We start from the raw sequence: 17,280 nt of genomic DNA on the forward strand, positions 1-17,280 counted from the left end.
TTGTTTTTGTAATTTAATATATATATATATATATATATATATATATATATATATATATATATATATATATATATATATATATATATATATATATCAAATATAATATATATATAATATTAAAAGAACTGTGACTTTGTAATTTAGCACCATGAAATTGGGCCTTTGTCATTTTAAAAACTCTTGCTCTTTCTGATACTCTGCCAACAGGAAGTCATCAAAACATTGATCCCCTATTAACCCCTCAATGTTTTTAACAGCATTGTAATGTGAAGTAGCTTTAGCTGAGCACATGTGCAGTTCCACCCGGTGTTTGCTAATTGCTACTGGCTAGTCTGAGGAGCTGAGGGAGGGCTGCTCTGTGCGGCAGAAGCTTGGAAACTGCAACCAAGGAGGAGCTTCATCCTTGAAGGCGGAGCTTGGTCCCACCAGTCGATTTGCGCAGCTGAATGGTTTCCATAGGAGATTAAGGATTTATCAAACATGCTTGAAAGAATCAAAGCAACACTCCAGGTCTTCTTTTAATCACAAAAGAAACATTATAATGTGGTGCAAAGCTCAAAAAGGTTGGTCTTACATAACACTGCCCCTTTAATCAGGCACCTCTGCACAGCTGAAAAGAGAAAAACTGAAAACTTTTTACCTTATTATCACTGTCATCTGAACTATGCGTCCCTTTTTGTCACCATAACAGATCGTCGGTGCATGAGAAGACATGCATAATTAAATGCCAGCAAAGAGGTGTGGGGAGCTAAAAATAAACTGTAATTCTGTCAGGTGAATAATGTGATAAATGGAATGTCGGCAGCAAAGCTCATAGGTCCTGCAGCATCTAAGTAATATCATTTTCAAGAAAGAAGGATTAATTACACTTTCAGGAAATGGAGCCTAAGGCAAAATTATGCCCCCCATCCCCAACCCCCATTTCATGCTACTTTTTGCTTAAGCATCATGCCTGTAGGACATAAATGTTGTCATCTGTGCTTCCCCACCACGGTCCTCCAGGAATCTTAGGGAACTTCCATGTGTATTGTAGATATCTGTGATTGTCTTGACTGCAGTGCTAATAACACCCCCAATCAAAGGGTGGCGCCAAATACACGGCACTTACAGAAAACTGCAAACCATTTCAGGAGCAGAGGAAGAAAAACAGCAATAATGTGTGTGTGTGTGTGTGTGTGTGTGCGTGCGTGCGTGTGTGTGTGTGTGTGTGTGTTTTTTTTGTTTTTTTTTTTATGAAGCGTATTGTAGAGAGATTAGCAAAAACACATAAATTACAGAATGGGAAAGCAATATTTTCTTTCTTTTCAGTCGGTTTCTTCTTTTATGAATCGAGAGTTCACAAACCAGTGCATTAGTGCCCCCTGTGGAGCTGTAGCAAAACATGTGTACCTCTGAGGGGATCGCTGCAGTTTAACTGAGACAAATATAGTGCGAATATGGCTGCCTGTGAGGTCCAAACCACACACAGATGCTGATGTAAAGAATTACATAAGACCCTTAAAGCGTCTCTTCAGCCACACTGGGGAAATTAGAGAGCGAATAGGGACAGGCCGTCTTAGCATCCCACCTCTGGTGAGGAAAGCACATCACTTCAGCCAGTTGTCGTGCATACCCCCCAGCTCATAGCCTGTCGTCCGTTTTATCATTAGCATACGGAGGAAAAGAGGAAACAGGCGATTTGAGTGTCCACATCCACTTGGTGACTAACAGCGCCATCATCGGGAATCCATAAAGCATTTCCAGAGGTTTCCGGGTGGAATGAGGCCTGCCAGCTGCTGCTCTTTGAATTCAGAACGCACAGAGGAGCACTCTGTTCTTTCCCATTTTCACTCTTTTTTTTTTTTGTCATTCTTGGTAAGGGAAGACGAATAAACTCATTCCGTAGAGGCCTCGGTTATTCAGTCGGCAGAAGCCCACACACACACACACACACACACACACACACACACACACACACACACACACAGTCACAGACACACAAAACGCAGTAATCGGAAGCCGTTCCCCACCCCCCCTCGGTTGGGGAAGTAGAGAAATGGATTTAAAGAAATGCATTTATTTCATCTTGCAGAAAACTGTTTGCTGCATCCAACTCAATTATAAGCCGATCAGGCAGGGACAGATAGTGTTCAGATGCCTTTTCTGAAGCTCTGCCTCGAACCTCTCGCCATGTTGTTGTTTTTCTCAGCCACCCTGACGAGGCTTTAGTCTGTCATGCAACTTTGAGTCATATAGTTCAAAGTATGTGACAATACCTTGAGTAATACCTCGACCCAGTGATTACACTCTGCCGTTAAGGGTGTAATTGGAAAATTATCTCGAACTAAACTATATCTATACAAACACGCATAAATACTTAAATACCATGTATCTCTGTTAGTCCTATCATTTACTTTCCTGCGCTCATGCTCAATGTGTTTACCTCCGTTTAAATGCTGAGAGTTAATTTGCGCATGCAAGATCTACTGACAGGTCTAACGGTGTTACAAGTCTGAGCACGACTTGATTCTGTTTTTGCCTTTTTGGTCTCATCAGCGTGTGTGAAGCCACTGGAGACTGCACAGAGCGGCTGTTGGAGCACAACAGGATTTGAGTTATTACTTTTGACTCATAGCAAAAAGGTGGAAAATAAACACAAAAATGGGCTCAAACATTTATTTTTACAAGTTATTCGGGACATTGTAGACAGAGGGGGAAAAAAACGACAGGGCAAGTTTATGGCCAAAAACCTTTGAGATTTTTTTTTCTTTAGAAAAAACAAGGACATTTTGGAGTTTGAAAAGTCAAAAATTGGTGAGGAAAAAAAATAGAAATTTTGAGATCGATTTCAGAAAATGTATTGAAAAAACAAGAAAATTTCTGAGTTTGAAAAATGAAGAAAATTCTGAGAAAATTCCCAGAAAGTTGGAGATACATCTCATAACTTTTGCTGCAATCAACTCAGAAATTTTAAGATTAGTTTCAGCAATTTTCTATAAAAAACAAGGACATTTTTAAGTTTCAAAAGTTAAAAAAGTTTGACTTTAGGAAATTTTCTGAGCTTGAAAAGTTTAACATTTTCAACTTTTTTGAAACTTCTGATAATTTCTGAGATTAATAGAAAAATTTCTGATGTTTTTTTTCTAGCAATGACCTTTCAAACACAGAAATGTTCTTGTTTTTTCTAGAAAATTTCTTAGACTATTCTCAAAACTTCTGAGTTTTGTGGTGGAAATTTACTCCCTTTTTTTTTATTTTCCATCTACAAAGGCCCTAATACACCAGCGTATATTTTAGACAATGCTGAAGTAGAAAGAAAGTTCCTGGAGGACAATTACATGCTGAAGTCTGGCTCTGATATTGAGCTGCCTGAAAAGATTGGGCTGATTTCTTTACCCTGGCTCTCATTTTTTTATGAGTCAGACTGTGTGGTCCTCACCGAACTTCTGTGCTCCTGCATGCCCAGAATGTGTGGTGTCATTTGTTTAGACGGGCTCGAGTCCAAGCACTTATCTGGAAATATAACCAAATGTTAAACGTGGAGGAGATAAATGCTTGGTTCTGTTGAGTCAGCAGAGTCTCAGACTGCAGCGATGGTAGATCAGGAGTCATAATTCACGTCTCCCTCCGAGTGATTACATCAGCCATCAAACACGATTCAGCCTTTCAGCTCTCGATGACAAATAGGTTTATATCTGAGGAGGATTTATTTACCCCAAGATCCTCACTGGGTTTTCGTACGATTTCTAAATGTTATTGGTTTATATTTATAGGTCAGTAAGTGCTGTTTTTGGCGTTGGGTTAAAAGGAGTCCCAGTTGTAATCATTATCTGGGCCTGTTTGTTTTTACAGAGGCCTCTGCGGTTTATGGAAGATTTTGTTCCACATCTAAGCACCCTGACAGCCTGCCTTCCTCCCTGACCCGAGAAACCTCAGTCTGTTAGCGCAGCCTCGCCAGCGTTCCCTCTGTTTCTAACAAGCACCCATTAATAAATCATGCTTTGCTCATTACTCGGGCCCTGTTATCCTCCTCTGTCTGTGGAATTGATCTAGTCTGTGCACTTCTTTGCTGGAGACCCCATGCTTCTGTCCTTCACATCTTGCAAGGCTTCGCCGTCGGTGGCAAAACTTCCCCTCCCTGAGTTCCCCTCTGCATTCCGCTATCTCTGCTTTCCTGTTCCCTTCCACCATGCTTTGTTTCATCTCCTTCTCCACATTGCATCCTGTGACAGCTTACCTCGATGAGCCTTTTTTTTTTCTTGACTCACATTGCAAGAGATTTCAAATTTGGTGCCCAAGACATTCACAAATTTGCAAGGAATGACTTTTTTGGCAAGTTTCAGTACCATTAAACATTCCTCAGACAGTAAAAGAACCCATCCTCTTAACTTTAACATTCTGAAATCTACAAACCCCTGTTAAAATGTTAATGACTAGGATAAGAAAGAAAAAAATTGAGCCACATAAAAATGTGACATTTAATTCCCCTTTTTCACTGAGCAGTAAACCATGGAGTGATGTGGTTTGTTTCGCTTTTTTGTCTGTTTCCATAACAACAGCGGTCCCATACAACCGACCCGTAACGCAGCATTCCTGGACGCGCTGAGTGAAGTTGTAGGCTTATAAGACAATGGTACGGTATGATTAGGGCGGAGCTACTGACGCCACACAACACAGTCCATTGACTGGAGGACAAAGAAACATCACTCGCTGCATCTCCATTACAAATGCTTACAAAAATTTGTAGATAGATTTGCAGATTGCAGTGATTCTATTAAATAAGAAACACCGAGTAAGATTGTTCATGCGATAAGTTGTTAAAAACCATGCTGCGTCATGATCCTCCTAACACTTTCTGTCGTCTTATTTGTCATTTCCGCCAGTGGTAACATCCGGTTGTTGATCACATGACTCATGTGATGCTGAAAAAGTGTTTCCATTACGGTTTTGCGATATACACTAATTTTGATTCATCTGAAAAACCACCTCCTCCTAGCACATGTTTTTTTATTTATTAGAAAACCAGTTTTTTTTTTCTTGAAATTGCTGTGTTTCCACTTAGTGAGTTTATTTTTGTAAATATAATTTGCGCAATTATATGGTCAGTGGAAAGCAGCCGGTGCTTGTCGTCGAGCTAGTCTGACGCAACGTTAGGCATTTGGGTTTAACTCCGCCTGCCCAATAAGAGTTCAGTTGGATATGTCTGACAATAAAATAAAGTACCAAACCGCACCAACTTGTATTGCACCACAAGCGAGGCTGTAGTGAGCACAACTTAACTGAAAAACAAACAAGTCTGCAGACAGATTAGAAAGGACCGAAATGATCTCATTGTGCAGAGGTATCAGTAAAGAGAAGGGTGCAAAAAGTTCTGATAACTTTCCAGGAGACCAATACCAAAACTGGAAAAGCTACAGAAACTTGCAAAAAGGATTGATTGTGTTCTATATGGGACAATAGTCCATTTTTCAGAGCAAAAGTCAATTGTTGGAACGGTCTACACAGGAAATATGTTTGCTTAGATGCATAGTGCTGTGAATAAGAGAAATTCTCACAGTCTCATGGACGTGGAGAACTTCAGCAACACAAACCAGGCTATTATTGTCAAAATGTGGAATGCTTATGGACTCCTATTGAAGAATACTGCTGAAATGTGGAAAACAAATCAAAAGTTGCTTCCACAAGGTGTTAGTATAAGGATGTGCACACCTACTTTATATATTTTTTGACCGGAGTTATTTGTTATTCAGTTGAATTGTGTCAGACTTTGAGAGCCATGTTGTCAGACGTCACTGGAAAACTGATTTCATAGGTTAAGTTTTGTTCATGTTGGACAGCGGTAGATACATCACCCAATTACTTGCCAAGCCAGCATCTAAACAGCCACTGATCTCTTTACAAAACACTTTAAGCTGCGACTGAGACCCCCTTTCATCGTCCCCTGGTGTTTTCTGAAAGGACAAAGGGCGGCACGGAGAGGCAAGTCAATCTTACTGCTGTGTCTCTGAGCTGCCAAGAAAGGTAGTTCCTGCTTCGCATCTGTCATCATATGTAAGGATTAGCTGGCTTTCTGGCTTCTCTAGGGAGTGATGAAGCAGTGAGATGTCTGTCCAACCAGCTGGTCAGTGGATTTAAGGCAGAAAGACACTGGGTTGATAGCCGTTTACTCACATTTGATAGGTTGTGGTGAATTGTGCTCATCAGAACAAGATCATTGGAATTCAGTCATGGGTAGCTCCTTAAATGCCAGTGGAACAAAACCAGTAAGGGGCTGACATTGCTAGCCTGGCCATTGCTTTCCTATGCAATTATGTTCCATTCTAATTTCTCTTCAGAGCTCATTCTGGGCTTTCTCCCACTGACTTGGATTCCTCCAGTAGAATTTCTCTCAGGCCAATCAACTAACAGAAGAAGTTGTGAACGATGACATCGTTTTTTTTGCGCTGTTTTACAATTGTAGTCTGCCTGTAGTTTTAGCAATAGCAGTGGAGCTAAATATTAAATTAGCATTAATAGCTGCCTTGTTCGAATTGGCACTAATCTCCTCATAGGATGGTTGTTTAGAGCACAGGCAATTTATGGTAAGCTTCATATTGTCAAAGTGGTGCATTAGAAATTTTACCAACAAACATTAGCGATTGGGCAAGCAAAGCATAGAATAAGAGTCTGGTTTTTACCAGTCTACTAACATGCCAGTAATGAGCTAAACCGACTGGGATAGGAAATGTCCAACATACATTTATATATTCTGTTCAATTCTGTTCAAAAATACTTCATCCCAAAGGGAAAATAAATGTTGCCGTAACTCATGGAAGTATTTTCAAAGAAGTGTCTCAGGAAGACACTGAAGACACTGCTGATGTCATGCATGACTGTCATCACGTTAACAGCTCATCCGAACAGTAGAGACAACATTTCACAGTAAGAAGTTCTCAATGACAAGACTGCTGATCCACCTCGCTGGCTTTTGCCGCTCCTTTTTAAAGCTTTGGTGAGAAAGGCGGGGAGAGAAAGATGTTGGAGTCGGGGATCTGATCCCTCCCCATTTTGATTGACCATCATCAATCAATCAAAATCGTCAATAAGGTTCCTGACCATCCAGGAGCGACTGAAACAGGAGTTTATATTTGTAACACTTTCACACAACTGTTTCATGTAAGAGTCTAGTGTCTTACTTTGTGCTGGTGCATGGCAGAATGCCTTAAACGAATCATATAAATACAGATGTAAAAACCAAATAAAGGGGAGGGGGAGTGATTGACTGAAGTCGTGTATTAGGACAGCGCTCCTTAAATAAGTAATTTGTTGAAAAGTACATGGCTTGAAATGCAAGCACCAAGTGTTCCCTATTACTACCCACTCATTTCAATCTCTTCCTAATGACTCAGCTTCACAGAAGGTATTCCAAACCTCTGTTCTGCTGTTCCCCTCAGTTTTTTAAAACATTTTTTTTTATTATTATCATTTATTTAAGCCCAAAGATTTGCATAAGCTGCCTCATTGTGCTTTTGCCCCTCGGTCCAAACAGAAAATAAGTCAGGAGAGCTATCTGGATGTAGATAATGGAGACCTTTCACTGCTGAACCCGCGGTCCAAACCTCGCTGCCATCCGCTGCTTTTCCCATCAAGCTCTGCCACAAACAGCCATTTACCCCACAGAGAAGAATTCAGCCCCTGCGTCATTAAACCGTCTCAGGCCGACAGGATTTGATTTTACTTCTATTTGCGGATCCAAAAAAAAAAAAAAATGTGGGGTTTAACTGTGAAAGTCCCTTGAGCCAATTGACAGGAACAACAGTATTCTGTCTGTATATGACTGATTTTTTTTTTTTTGTGTGTGAGCCTGTGTGTGTGTTTGGCTCCATCCATCCAAATCGTTGGAATGAGACAGAGAGAACGGGTACGGTGGAATCTCATTTATTGCTCCCATCTGTTTATGTCTTTTTACCGCTGGAAGAAACCTAAAGGGGGCCGGAGTGACCAGCGTTCTGTGGCAGGGCCTGTGTTCCTTTCCAGCTCTCTTAGCTTGGAATCATTAAGTGCGGTGGATTGCTGAATATGAGCCTGGCAGACAGGGGTGTGGGGGGGCCTTGGAGCTGACTCTTGCCTTTATGACTTTAACATGCTGGATCCCTGTTAAGATGCATGGCGGCAGATAACCCTGACTTTAATTACCCAAAGTATGCTCGCACAATCCGTGTCTATTTGCTATACGCTTCTCGCGCCGGGGATCTTGGAAGCTGTCTCCCTTCCTCAGGTGCAAACACAGGGGATCTCCTCTGAGTCGATTCAGTAATCCGCCGGTCTCCATCCATCAGGGCCCGTTCCCGTCTCACGTCAACATCAAAGGGCCTCCCTCGTCTCTCGCCGTGATCTTGGAAACCCGTCTCCTCCGACACCCTGGCTTCCTGCACCGCTCCTGCGTTACAGTGGCGCCGGCACGCAACACCATTACTCCTCATTAATGTCAGCTCAGCCTGTCAGAGGTGCTGCTAACGCTTGTTAAAACTAGTTGCGCTGCTTTTTCCTCAGAGGGGTTGGGATTCTTTGAAAGTTTCTCAGCTTCGCTCAAACTTTTTTTTTTTGTCTTTGTTGGGGGTTGAGTTGCGTTGGGTGAAGTAGCCTGTAAAAGCTGTCCGTACTCTGTGAACCTGTTCACATTTTGTCATACTATGACCACACATGTCACTGTACTTTTATTGGGATTTTATTCAATCGACTAATGAAAAGTTAATGTGCGTTGGAAGGAAATGATACACGGTTTTAAACAGGCAGCATTATATGTTTTCCAGGCACATTGTGCCATTTGAAAACACAATCAAATAACTGTGTTACCTTCAGTTGTTATGAAAATACCATATTTACCAACTATCAAATAGGCGTTGTAATTTGACGCCTTGACATTGGGCCTCTGTCTCTTTAAGTAACTCTTGCTCATTCTGAAACTCTGCCTTCAGGAAGGCATCACATGGCTCCTCTATTAACGCTTTAACAAACTTTTTACCTGCGTTTCACTAATAAGTAGCTCCTATAGGTGTTTTTTAATTGGAGAGTCTGCGTCCCGAAGACAGAGCTAGGTCCAAAAAGGTATTTTGCACAGCTGAATGGTTGCCATCGAGATTAAAGGATTTCTCGAACATGTGTGGAAGAATCATGGCAACACTCCAGGTTTTTGATGAGGGAATAACATTATAACAAGTTGTAAATGTAAAAAAAAAAAAGATTTTACATAATACTGCCCCTTTAAATTTTTTGTTTTACTAAAGTGTGGTTTTCATCAAAACCTGCAATTCCAAGTCTACGTGGGTTTTCTTTTCACATATAAACACATTTGCTCATTTGTTCAAGGCTTTTTTTGCTCGCTCTTCATCAAGCTTAAATCAGATACAGAAGAACTGTTAACATCAGTTTACAAGTCCTCCTTTTAGTCAGGTCTTTAGGCCTGAATTTTTGGTCAGTTTAACATAACCAACTAAATACCAAGTGTATGCCGCAACCTTGAACCAAACGCCTTTCCGTGGCCAGATAAGCATTGCATTGTGGGTTGCTGCAGAATAAACAAACACATAATCAAACTCTCTGCATCTTTTTCAGAAAGCGCTACTTTCTGTCTTCTCAAAACCCATTCGGTATACTTCTCAGATCATTTTACACAAAATAATAACAAAAAAAAAATACTAATGAGATTATAAAAACACATCATTCACTTCACAATCATGCTCTACTTTCTTTTGGTTTATAACATAAAATACCAATAAAATACATTTAAGATCCAGTGTGCAGCATGATGAAACACTAAGAAGTTCACTTTTAAGGGTACTGTTTGTTTCTCAGCATAGGTATTATTCAGACCTCTGGTCCCGCTTGTGATAGACAGCATCATTTACATAATTAGAAGCCAATTTGGATCCTGTTGCTGCCACATAAACAGATGTCAGCAGAACATAAAGTGGTGTCTGCGCTCATTCTTTCCTGGCATCTGTGGTCACCCTTGTGAACAGGCTCAGTGTGCGGATCTTTGGAAATAAACAAGCTCAAATTAACGAAATCCACGTACGCATAAATCAAACAAAAAACTCGGCATAGCTATAGACTCATGCACCCGTCTGACCCCGCTGCATGTGGCTTTTTCTGTGTGAAAATGTATCAACCGTGAGGAAAGGTACCGCAGTCCGTAAATGCCCCATCCCTCCCCCTCCTGCATATTTTAAATGCACAGCGTTTTATATTCACTCTGTACCCTCTTTCCTCCTGGCCGATTTTGATAATGTGATTCCAGACGTTTTTCTACTCCCATCCAGCAGCCTCTTGTCTCCCATCTCAGGAAATTAAGTTGTCATCCCGTGTCTTTTTCATTAATGCGCCTATCGTTTCATTGGTGTTTATTAAATTCCTGCTGGAAGTTGATGAGACTGTGGCCAGAGGTGATTCTCTGGTTTTACCTTCCCCTACTTGCTTGTGTTTTATTAATACCAACTGTGGATTATAAGCCTCTCTTAAAAGGTTGCTCCTGATTTGAACAGAGCGTTGCATGTTACCTATGTTGTAAAAACCCAAACTTATAATTGTATCTCCATCCCCTCTGCAGGTGGACCTCGGCTTTTTGCGCTTCATTTCTGCCATCGGGACACAGGGTGCCATTTCCCAGGAGACTCACAAGATATACTTTGTCAAGTCCTACAAAGTAGACGTCAGCTCCAACGGAGAGGACTGGATCACCTTGAAAGAAGGCTCCAAACAGAAGGTACGACTCAAATATCTGCTTCAGACCGCAAATCATATGTGGGAATGGTTTTTAAAGAACGACAATGGGAATTTTCTGGCCAATTTCCAATCGCTTATTTACGGCTTCACCACCTTGCATTAGCCAGTTAGCATTGTTAGTTTGGCTGACAAACACCCATCTGTGTGCGCTGAAAAAAGAGAATGACGCTCCAACTTAAAAAAAAAAGAGTTAATTAAATTTGTCAAACTTAATTTATTTGAGTTGGTTTAACATGGTAACTTAATAGATTTAATATTAGGCTGAATGAATCAAACTAACACATCTCCGCATGTTTTAGTAAATAGTTTAATGAAACTTTTTGTGCTTCCTTTGACTTGAACTGAAACATTTCAGTGACTAAAGATAAACTTTGTTCACCAGAACGCATTATTGTTGCTGTAAGAGGAACAACAAATTTTTCAAACTTGAATTTGAAAAAAGATTTGATACTAATATTGACGTGCTTACTTATTGAATAAATAACAATGAGTTAAAAAATGACTGAGATCAGTCAATACAGATGGTGATGTATCCTTAACAAATATATAAAACTGTAAAACCTTTTTTATATATTGACTTCATAAGTATTTTTGGAAAACTTTTGTTTTTAGATTATTGATTTTGGCACATGACTTCAATTGATATCTGCTTGCTGCTTGCAGGAAAGCATAGATGTCAGTTGCAGTGACAAATAGGTGGGAAAGTTGAATGAAAGAATAGCTTGTCATGTCTGAGCAGCTGGTAGAGGAGGACCTCGAAGACTAAAGAGAAAAAAAAAAAAAGGAAGGAAGTAAAACGAGTGACATGCTTGACCGGAGTGTGACTGGCTCTAACCATTGATCGCTGATCGGACTCGTCAAAAAGGCCCTGCTTTGTCCATCTGCAGACGAAGGCAGCTTCAGCTGCAGGTGTCCGGAGGGGCCAAAGATGCATTTGGACCCTTCACAGTCCCCTCATTTGTGTGGAAAAACCCATAAGAAAAAAAACAAAAAAACAATGAGTACAAATAAAATTCCCAGCCTCAACAAACCATCCTAACAATCGTTCCCCCACCCCAAGCTTGATTCTTTTATCGGCCTCTCTCCAGAGTACACTGTTCCCTTTGTAAAGTGGCAGCTTGAAGGTGCCGCCTAAAGCTTGCCGTGTGTTTTTCCGGCCTCTAAAGTGCTTTTGTGTGGAAGGGTACCATTTGCTACATGCTGAGCCTGCAGTTTGGCGTCTTAGCGCAGCTCAGGAAAAAGAAAAAAGCCACTTTACAGTTAGCGAGCAGAGAGGTGACGCTGCACGGCATTTAAGGAAGTGGCCGACTTTAGAAGGGTCCCTCAGCGATGTAGACGACGGGTATGCCGGGTGAGGGACTTGGTAGCAGGCCGCCTGGTCTAATGGATCAGCCCCAGCCGCGTTTCAGTTCATCTTAGATTAGCTAAACTGCCATCTTTCCATCTGTGCATCCCACTCTGCTCAGCTGGAATCCTTTCCGCCTCATAACTCCTCAGTCAGGGAGGTCAGGAGGCTGCATGGTTACCTTTGAGATTCAATTACTCAGAATGAACTGTGACGGACCGCAGGCGGTCGTTCGGCTGGGTGGCCGGCCTCGTCGTGTAGCGCTAGTAAATAGTCATCTGACCCCAGGGGAGAACACCGGCGTCTCTGACCTTTCGACAAGACAGGCGCAGTAAAAACCCCACACCCGATCTGGGAGCGGAGGACAGTGAAAGGGCACCCTGAGCCAATCGGATCTGATCATTGTTACACATCCAGCCTCAGGTTTCACAGCATTTCCCCCTGCTTCGACTGTGACATGTGAAGCAAGGGCGTCTCCTTTCCTCTTGACATTTCAGCAACTTCTGACACTCTGTTCAGGAAACGTTAATGCAATTTTGAGATTTACGTGAAACATCTTGAACTTACAGCTGTTTTTTGGCACTGGCTGTGTTTCCACTGCAAATGTATGAAAATCTTTGTCAAAATTCCACTGTTGTTGATAAAACGCAATTTTGCAATTTTTGTGTTTCCATTAAATAAGAAATTAGCACTCATCATCTATCAGTCATCAGAGGAAACATTGGAGTGACAAGCCTCACCCACTTGGGAGAGGCTACATATATATGGTGCTTTGGGGAAATTGTAGTGCGCAATTTTACAGAAGAGCTGTGGATTCAACATGTCGGATTGACACACAACGTTTTATGAACTGTGTGATGCTGTGAGAGCTCTAGTGGAGCCAGCTGCATGTTGTCTGAAAAACAACAAAAAAAAAAAACTAAAACAAACCATCATCCTCTTACCACTTCCTGTCGTCTTCTTCTGCATTTCCACTAGTAGCAACATCCGGCACTTGATCACATGAATTGTGTGATGTGAAAAAGTGCTTCCACTGCAGTTTTCCCAAGTACTATTTCAATATGGCTGGTAAACCACCTCATCCTAGCACAAAAATATATATATTTTTTTTCGAAATTGGCATGTTTCCATTCATTTTGATTTGTGCAATTTTATTGTTAAAGGAAATGCAGCTAATATGAACTCTAGTTTCCCTCTATGTGTCTCCTTCCCTGTATTTTGTCAATAATCAGTTTGTTTCCCGCCTTTCTTTCACAGATTTTTCAGGGCAACACCAACCCAACGGATGTCACCAAGACCAAGCTGCCCAAACCCACGCTGACGCGATTCCTCCGCATCCGTCCAGTTACCTGGGAAACGGGTATAGCGCTGCGCTTCGAGGTCTACGGCTGCAAAATATCAGGTTGGCTACATCTGATGCTCGTCTGCATTACCCATGATTCACCTTTCCATCCCTGAAAATACAAAACTCGTTTTTAGCCGCAGTGACTTCAGAACTCCAAACTCACTCTGCTGCCTCAGTTAGTTGTCTGGTTTTTATTCCCAGTCCAGGCCCCAGCTGCATAATACCAAATAGTGGCAACGGAATGGGAATTATCTATTAACATGACTTCGTGTTTAGATGAATTTCATTCAGTATAAATGAGTAAACAGCTGGTATGCATCTGCTGATGGAGCTGGGTGGGCTCTTGCTGATCTGAGCTCAGCCTTCTCGTTAGCCACAGCTTTTTTTCTCTCTCTTTCTTTTTGCTTATGTAACTTTGATTTTAGCAACAGTTTTCTTCCCCTTGCCCTTTTGTTGATGTTTTAAATTAGTGTGTGTATGCCGGTGGCTCCAGTTAGTGTGGCTTTATCACATTTATCTTTGTCTCTGTGGGATACGAACATGTGTATTCAATTTGGATTCCTGCTTGACTAAATTAAGGGCAGAAAAGAGTTAGTCTTTTTTTTTTCTGTCAACATCTTGAATGGGTCTGGGCCAGAAGGAGGTTCTCACCGCATTTATGCAGAATGTGTATCATGATTAAACATTTTTTTTATCAGAAATGTATCAATTGCTTCTGATCTTGCTAGAATAACAGAAGAATTTGATTATTATCGTTATGACGATGTTATCTGCCTCTGTTTTGGGGGTGACTTATTTTATTTATTTTTTTTACTTTTTATCAAGTGAGGTGTATGTGTTAGATTTCAGTGTAAGCAATTTCTGTGTTACAGTTTTTAAATTATGTTACAAACACACTCATCTGGATCCTAGCCCCACATCAGACATAGAAACACCTGCAGGCATGGCGAGTTACTGGGATGTTTAACATCTTGGGTCATTTACCTCTGTACCTCTGGGACAAAGACGTTTCTAGAAATAATCGAAGGGGAAAATTTAAGGAAAACTGCAATGACTGTAAAAAATGAACTCCTCAAATTCTTAAAATAATTTAACATGATGCGTATCCAACTGTAAACCAATAGTAAGTAGTAAATTGTCACCTCCAAAAGTGACTTTGGCAAGAAAAGAAAAAAAGAAAAGAAAACGTTTGCCAAAAAATTACTTATTAATTAAAGAAATGTGTGAGGGTTAAGGACCAAATGTGACTTCAAGTCAAAAAAACATCATCCTTTCAGTGTATCTGTTCATGCTTGTATTGGTGTTCACGATTGGAAATATTCCCAACCAGATTTATTCTTCTTAGTGTTTTCACCCCTGATAGTCCAGTAGACTCAGTTATATTGGGGACCAGAATTGCAACATTTGTTACATTTTCAGCTGATGGGGTTCACTTTCACTGATTGGTTCTGTGTAAACCGATCCAGACCCTTTGAAATTCCTGTTTACCCCCTCACCTGTGATGGGGAGCTTCCAAAAGAAACAACACGAAAACCACAGAAGAAGACACAAGTGCAACTTCCTCCTTCCAGAGTTCACTTCTAACAAAGTTCAATAAAAGTGTACTAAATAGGGCTAGTGTGAAAGTAACCTTAAAAAAACAAAACAAACCTCATAGCCTTCTTTCAGCTTGATGATAACGTGCAACAACAGGTGGGGAGAGGGCGTTACAGTGTCAGTCAGTGCTGGATAAGACTCGGGTCACTCTTGGACTTTATTCGCTATCACTTTAAAAGGACTTTCAACCCCAGGAATGGTATGATGAAAAATGATTGCGCCTTTAAACGGCAACCTCTTTCAAACCTTGATTATCGGTAACAGAGCCCATAATGGAATCGGGATTATTTGGAGCCAAAATTGTGAAGTGACTTTGTGGTCCTCCTCTCTATTATTAGGCAATGAGTCCCTTATGCATCACATATGTGTGGTCAATCCTATAAGAGCAGATGGCACTGTGGGTGCAGTGGGGGTTACAGCTGAGGCCTGTGTGCGGGGCACATAATCAGAGCGCTGCACCGCGCGTAAACACATCACAGGATCGAAGTCACCGCACGGCCTCCAATATGACGTTAGTGCCCATTGGTTCTCTGAAGACTCTGCCAGCTCCCAGCATGGTCGGGCAGAGGGAAACCGAGGCTGTACAGGGCTGCACAAACCCTGTGACTCGACTCTCCTCTTCCACATTCGATCCTACGGAGAGTTTTCTGAGTTCATCGTTGCTTTCATTGAATCACGAACAGCCAAAGCAACGCACCGAAATGTGACAGAGACCAGAGAGGAAAGGCGTTCGGTCTGAGAGGTCGTGTCTTCGGTTAACGTCAAAGCAGTTATTCAGGAGATTTCAAGAGAGGGTGGGTTGAATGTCACAAAACTCTTCGCCGCATATGACCATGGTCGCGTGCCTTCTGATGCAAACAGCTACTCATTAATAAAAGGATCCACCACCCAGTTGTTGGTAAATACGCCACAGCGCCGAAAATAGCTCGGATGAACCGCCGATGCTCCACCCAAACCTCGGTTGTGGCCGGCAGGCCTGCATCATTGTCACTCCTCTTACCCATACACACAAATGTAAACAGTTGTTCCACCAGGGCGTGTCACGGCGTGTGCGCTGCCTCTGTAATCGCAGCTGAGCTCGATTAACAGCTCCAGATGATCTGGGGGGTTGAGGGGAAGTCGCATCAGTTGCTTTTATCTCTACACACACACACACACACACACACACACACACACACACACACACACACACACACACACACACACACACACACACACATGCACCTTTCCCTTGAATTCTCCTCACTTCAAAGGCGTTCATATCGCAGTGTCTTCGTTTCACACAGCCAAAAGCCAGCTCCTCTGATCACTTTCAACACATCTTGGCCTAAGACGAAAGAAAAACAGGAGGAAAGTCCCAGAAAAATGCGTCTGTGCATTCAGCGATAGCTGGGTTTTTTTTTGTTTTTTTTTCATTGCACAACCAGGAATTCATCTCATGGGTTTTCATGGGAACCATTTCACATAGGCAGAGGTTGGCTGAAAGAGGCCTTGTTCTGCAAATATTTTTTCTGTTTTTCTCCCACAGTGCTGCAAAGCTGAAAATGTACGCTTTTTTCTAAAATGAACACAAGCGACAGTTTTTCTTCTATAGCGGAGATATAATAAGCTACTTAAGGTCTCTAGATTTGTTGTTTTTGGGTTTGAATGAAAGATTTGGAGAAGTGATGGAAGAACAGCAAAATGCTTGAATACCAAAAGGTTTCTAGCCTCCTCCATTCAACTTTGAGTGTAAATAAAGTTCACAAACAAAAATGAAGTAAATCTGAAAAGACGTGCGTTTTGACTTTGGAACCAAATGCAAAAGGTGCAAAGAGCTAAAATTCATCAAGAGCTGAAGACAAGATCAGAGAAGTAGTTCAAAGAACGAGGGAAATCTGGGACACCGGACAGGCAAACAACGATACGTTCAAAGATATAGTCCCACAGATGTTGACAGCTGTGAAGCAGAAGGCGAGTTGATTGCTGTGGCAGCAAAAACAGCACAAAGAGACTGTTTTCGTGTGTAGATACATGTAAGTCTATGGAGAGGGGGCAGAGAGATAGAAAGAAGAAAAAACCAGGGCTCCCAGAATGCAGGAGGTGGAAGCACCAGCCGGGAAGAGAGTTTTAATTGGCTGCCTGGAGACAATCGCTTCAGGCTGAAGAATTAGTATGCACGAGAGCTACCAACACATAGAGAGACAGAGAACAGAGGTAGAGATCACAGTAACATCACAAAGAGTTTGGGGAATGAGCCTCCTCCCTTTGA

At 41.6% G+C, this 17,280-nt stretch overlaps 1 protein-coding gene and 1 long non-coding RNA gene across 5 annotated transcripts in view; both read left to right on the top strand.

Moving 5' to 3' along the window:
• nrp1a (neuropilin 1a) overlaps positions 1 to 17,280 on the top strand; it is a 94,089-nt gene that overhangs the window by 62,473 nt on the left and 14,336 nt on the right. For all 4 annotated transcript variants that reach the window (XM_015039762.1, XM_015039763.1, XM_015039765.1 and 1 more), the window contains 2 exons: positions 10,568 to 10,723; positions 13,346 to 13,490. In XM_015039762.1, the coding sequence (XP_014895248.1) occupies positions 10,568 to 10,723; positions 13,346 to 13,490 (301 nt within the window). The remainder of the gene's footprint in view (positions 1 to 10,567; positions 10,724 to 13,345; positions 13,491 to 17,280) is intronic.
• On the top strand, positions 13,497 to 14,755 carry LOC106951962 (uncharacterized). The gene is made up of 2 exons (XR_001425897.1): positions 13,497 to 14,535; positions 14,603 to 14,755. It is a non-coding gene; the product is annotated as an uncharacterized LOC106951962 (long non-coding RNA).

Source organism: Poecilia latipinna, unplaced genomic scaffold (genome assembly GCF_001443285.1).
Source record: "Poecilia latipinna isolate Pla-1442-1.1 unplaced genomic scaffold, P_latipinna-1.0 Scaffold483, whole genome shotgun sequence".
NCBI lineage: Eukaryota > Metazoa > Chordata > Actinopteri > Cyprinodontiformes > Poeciliidae > Poecilia > Poecilia latipinna.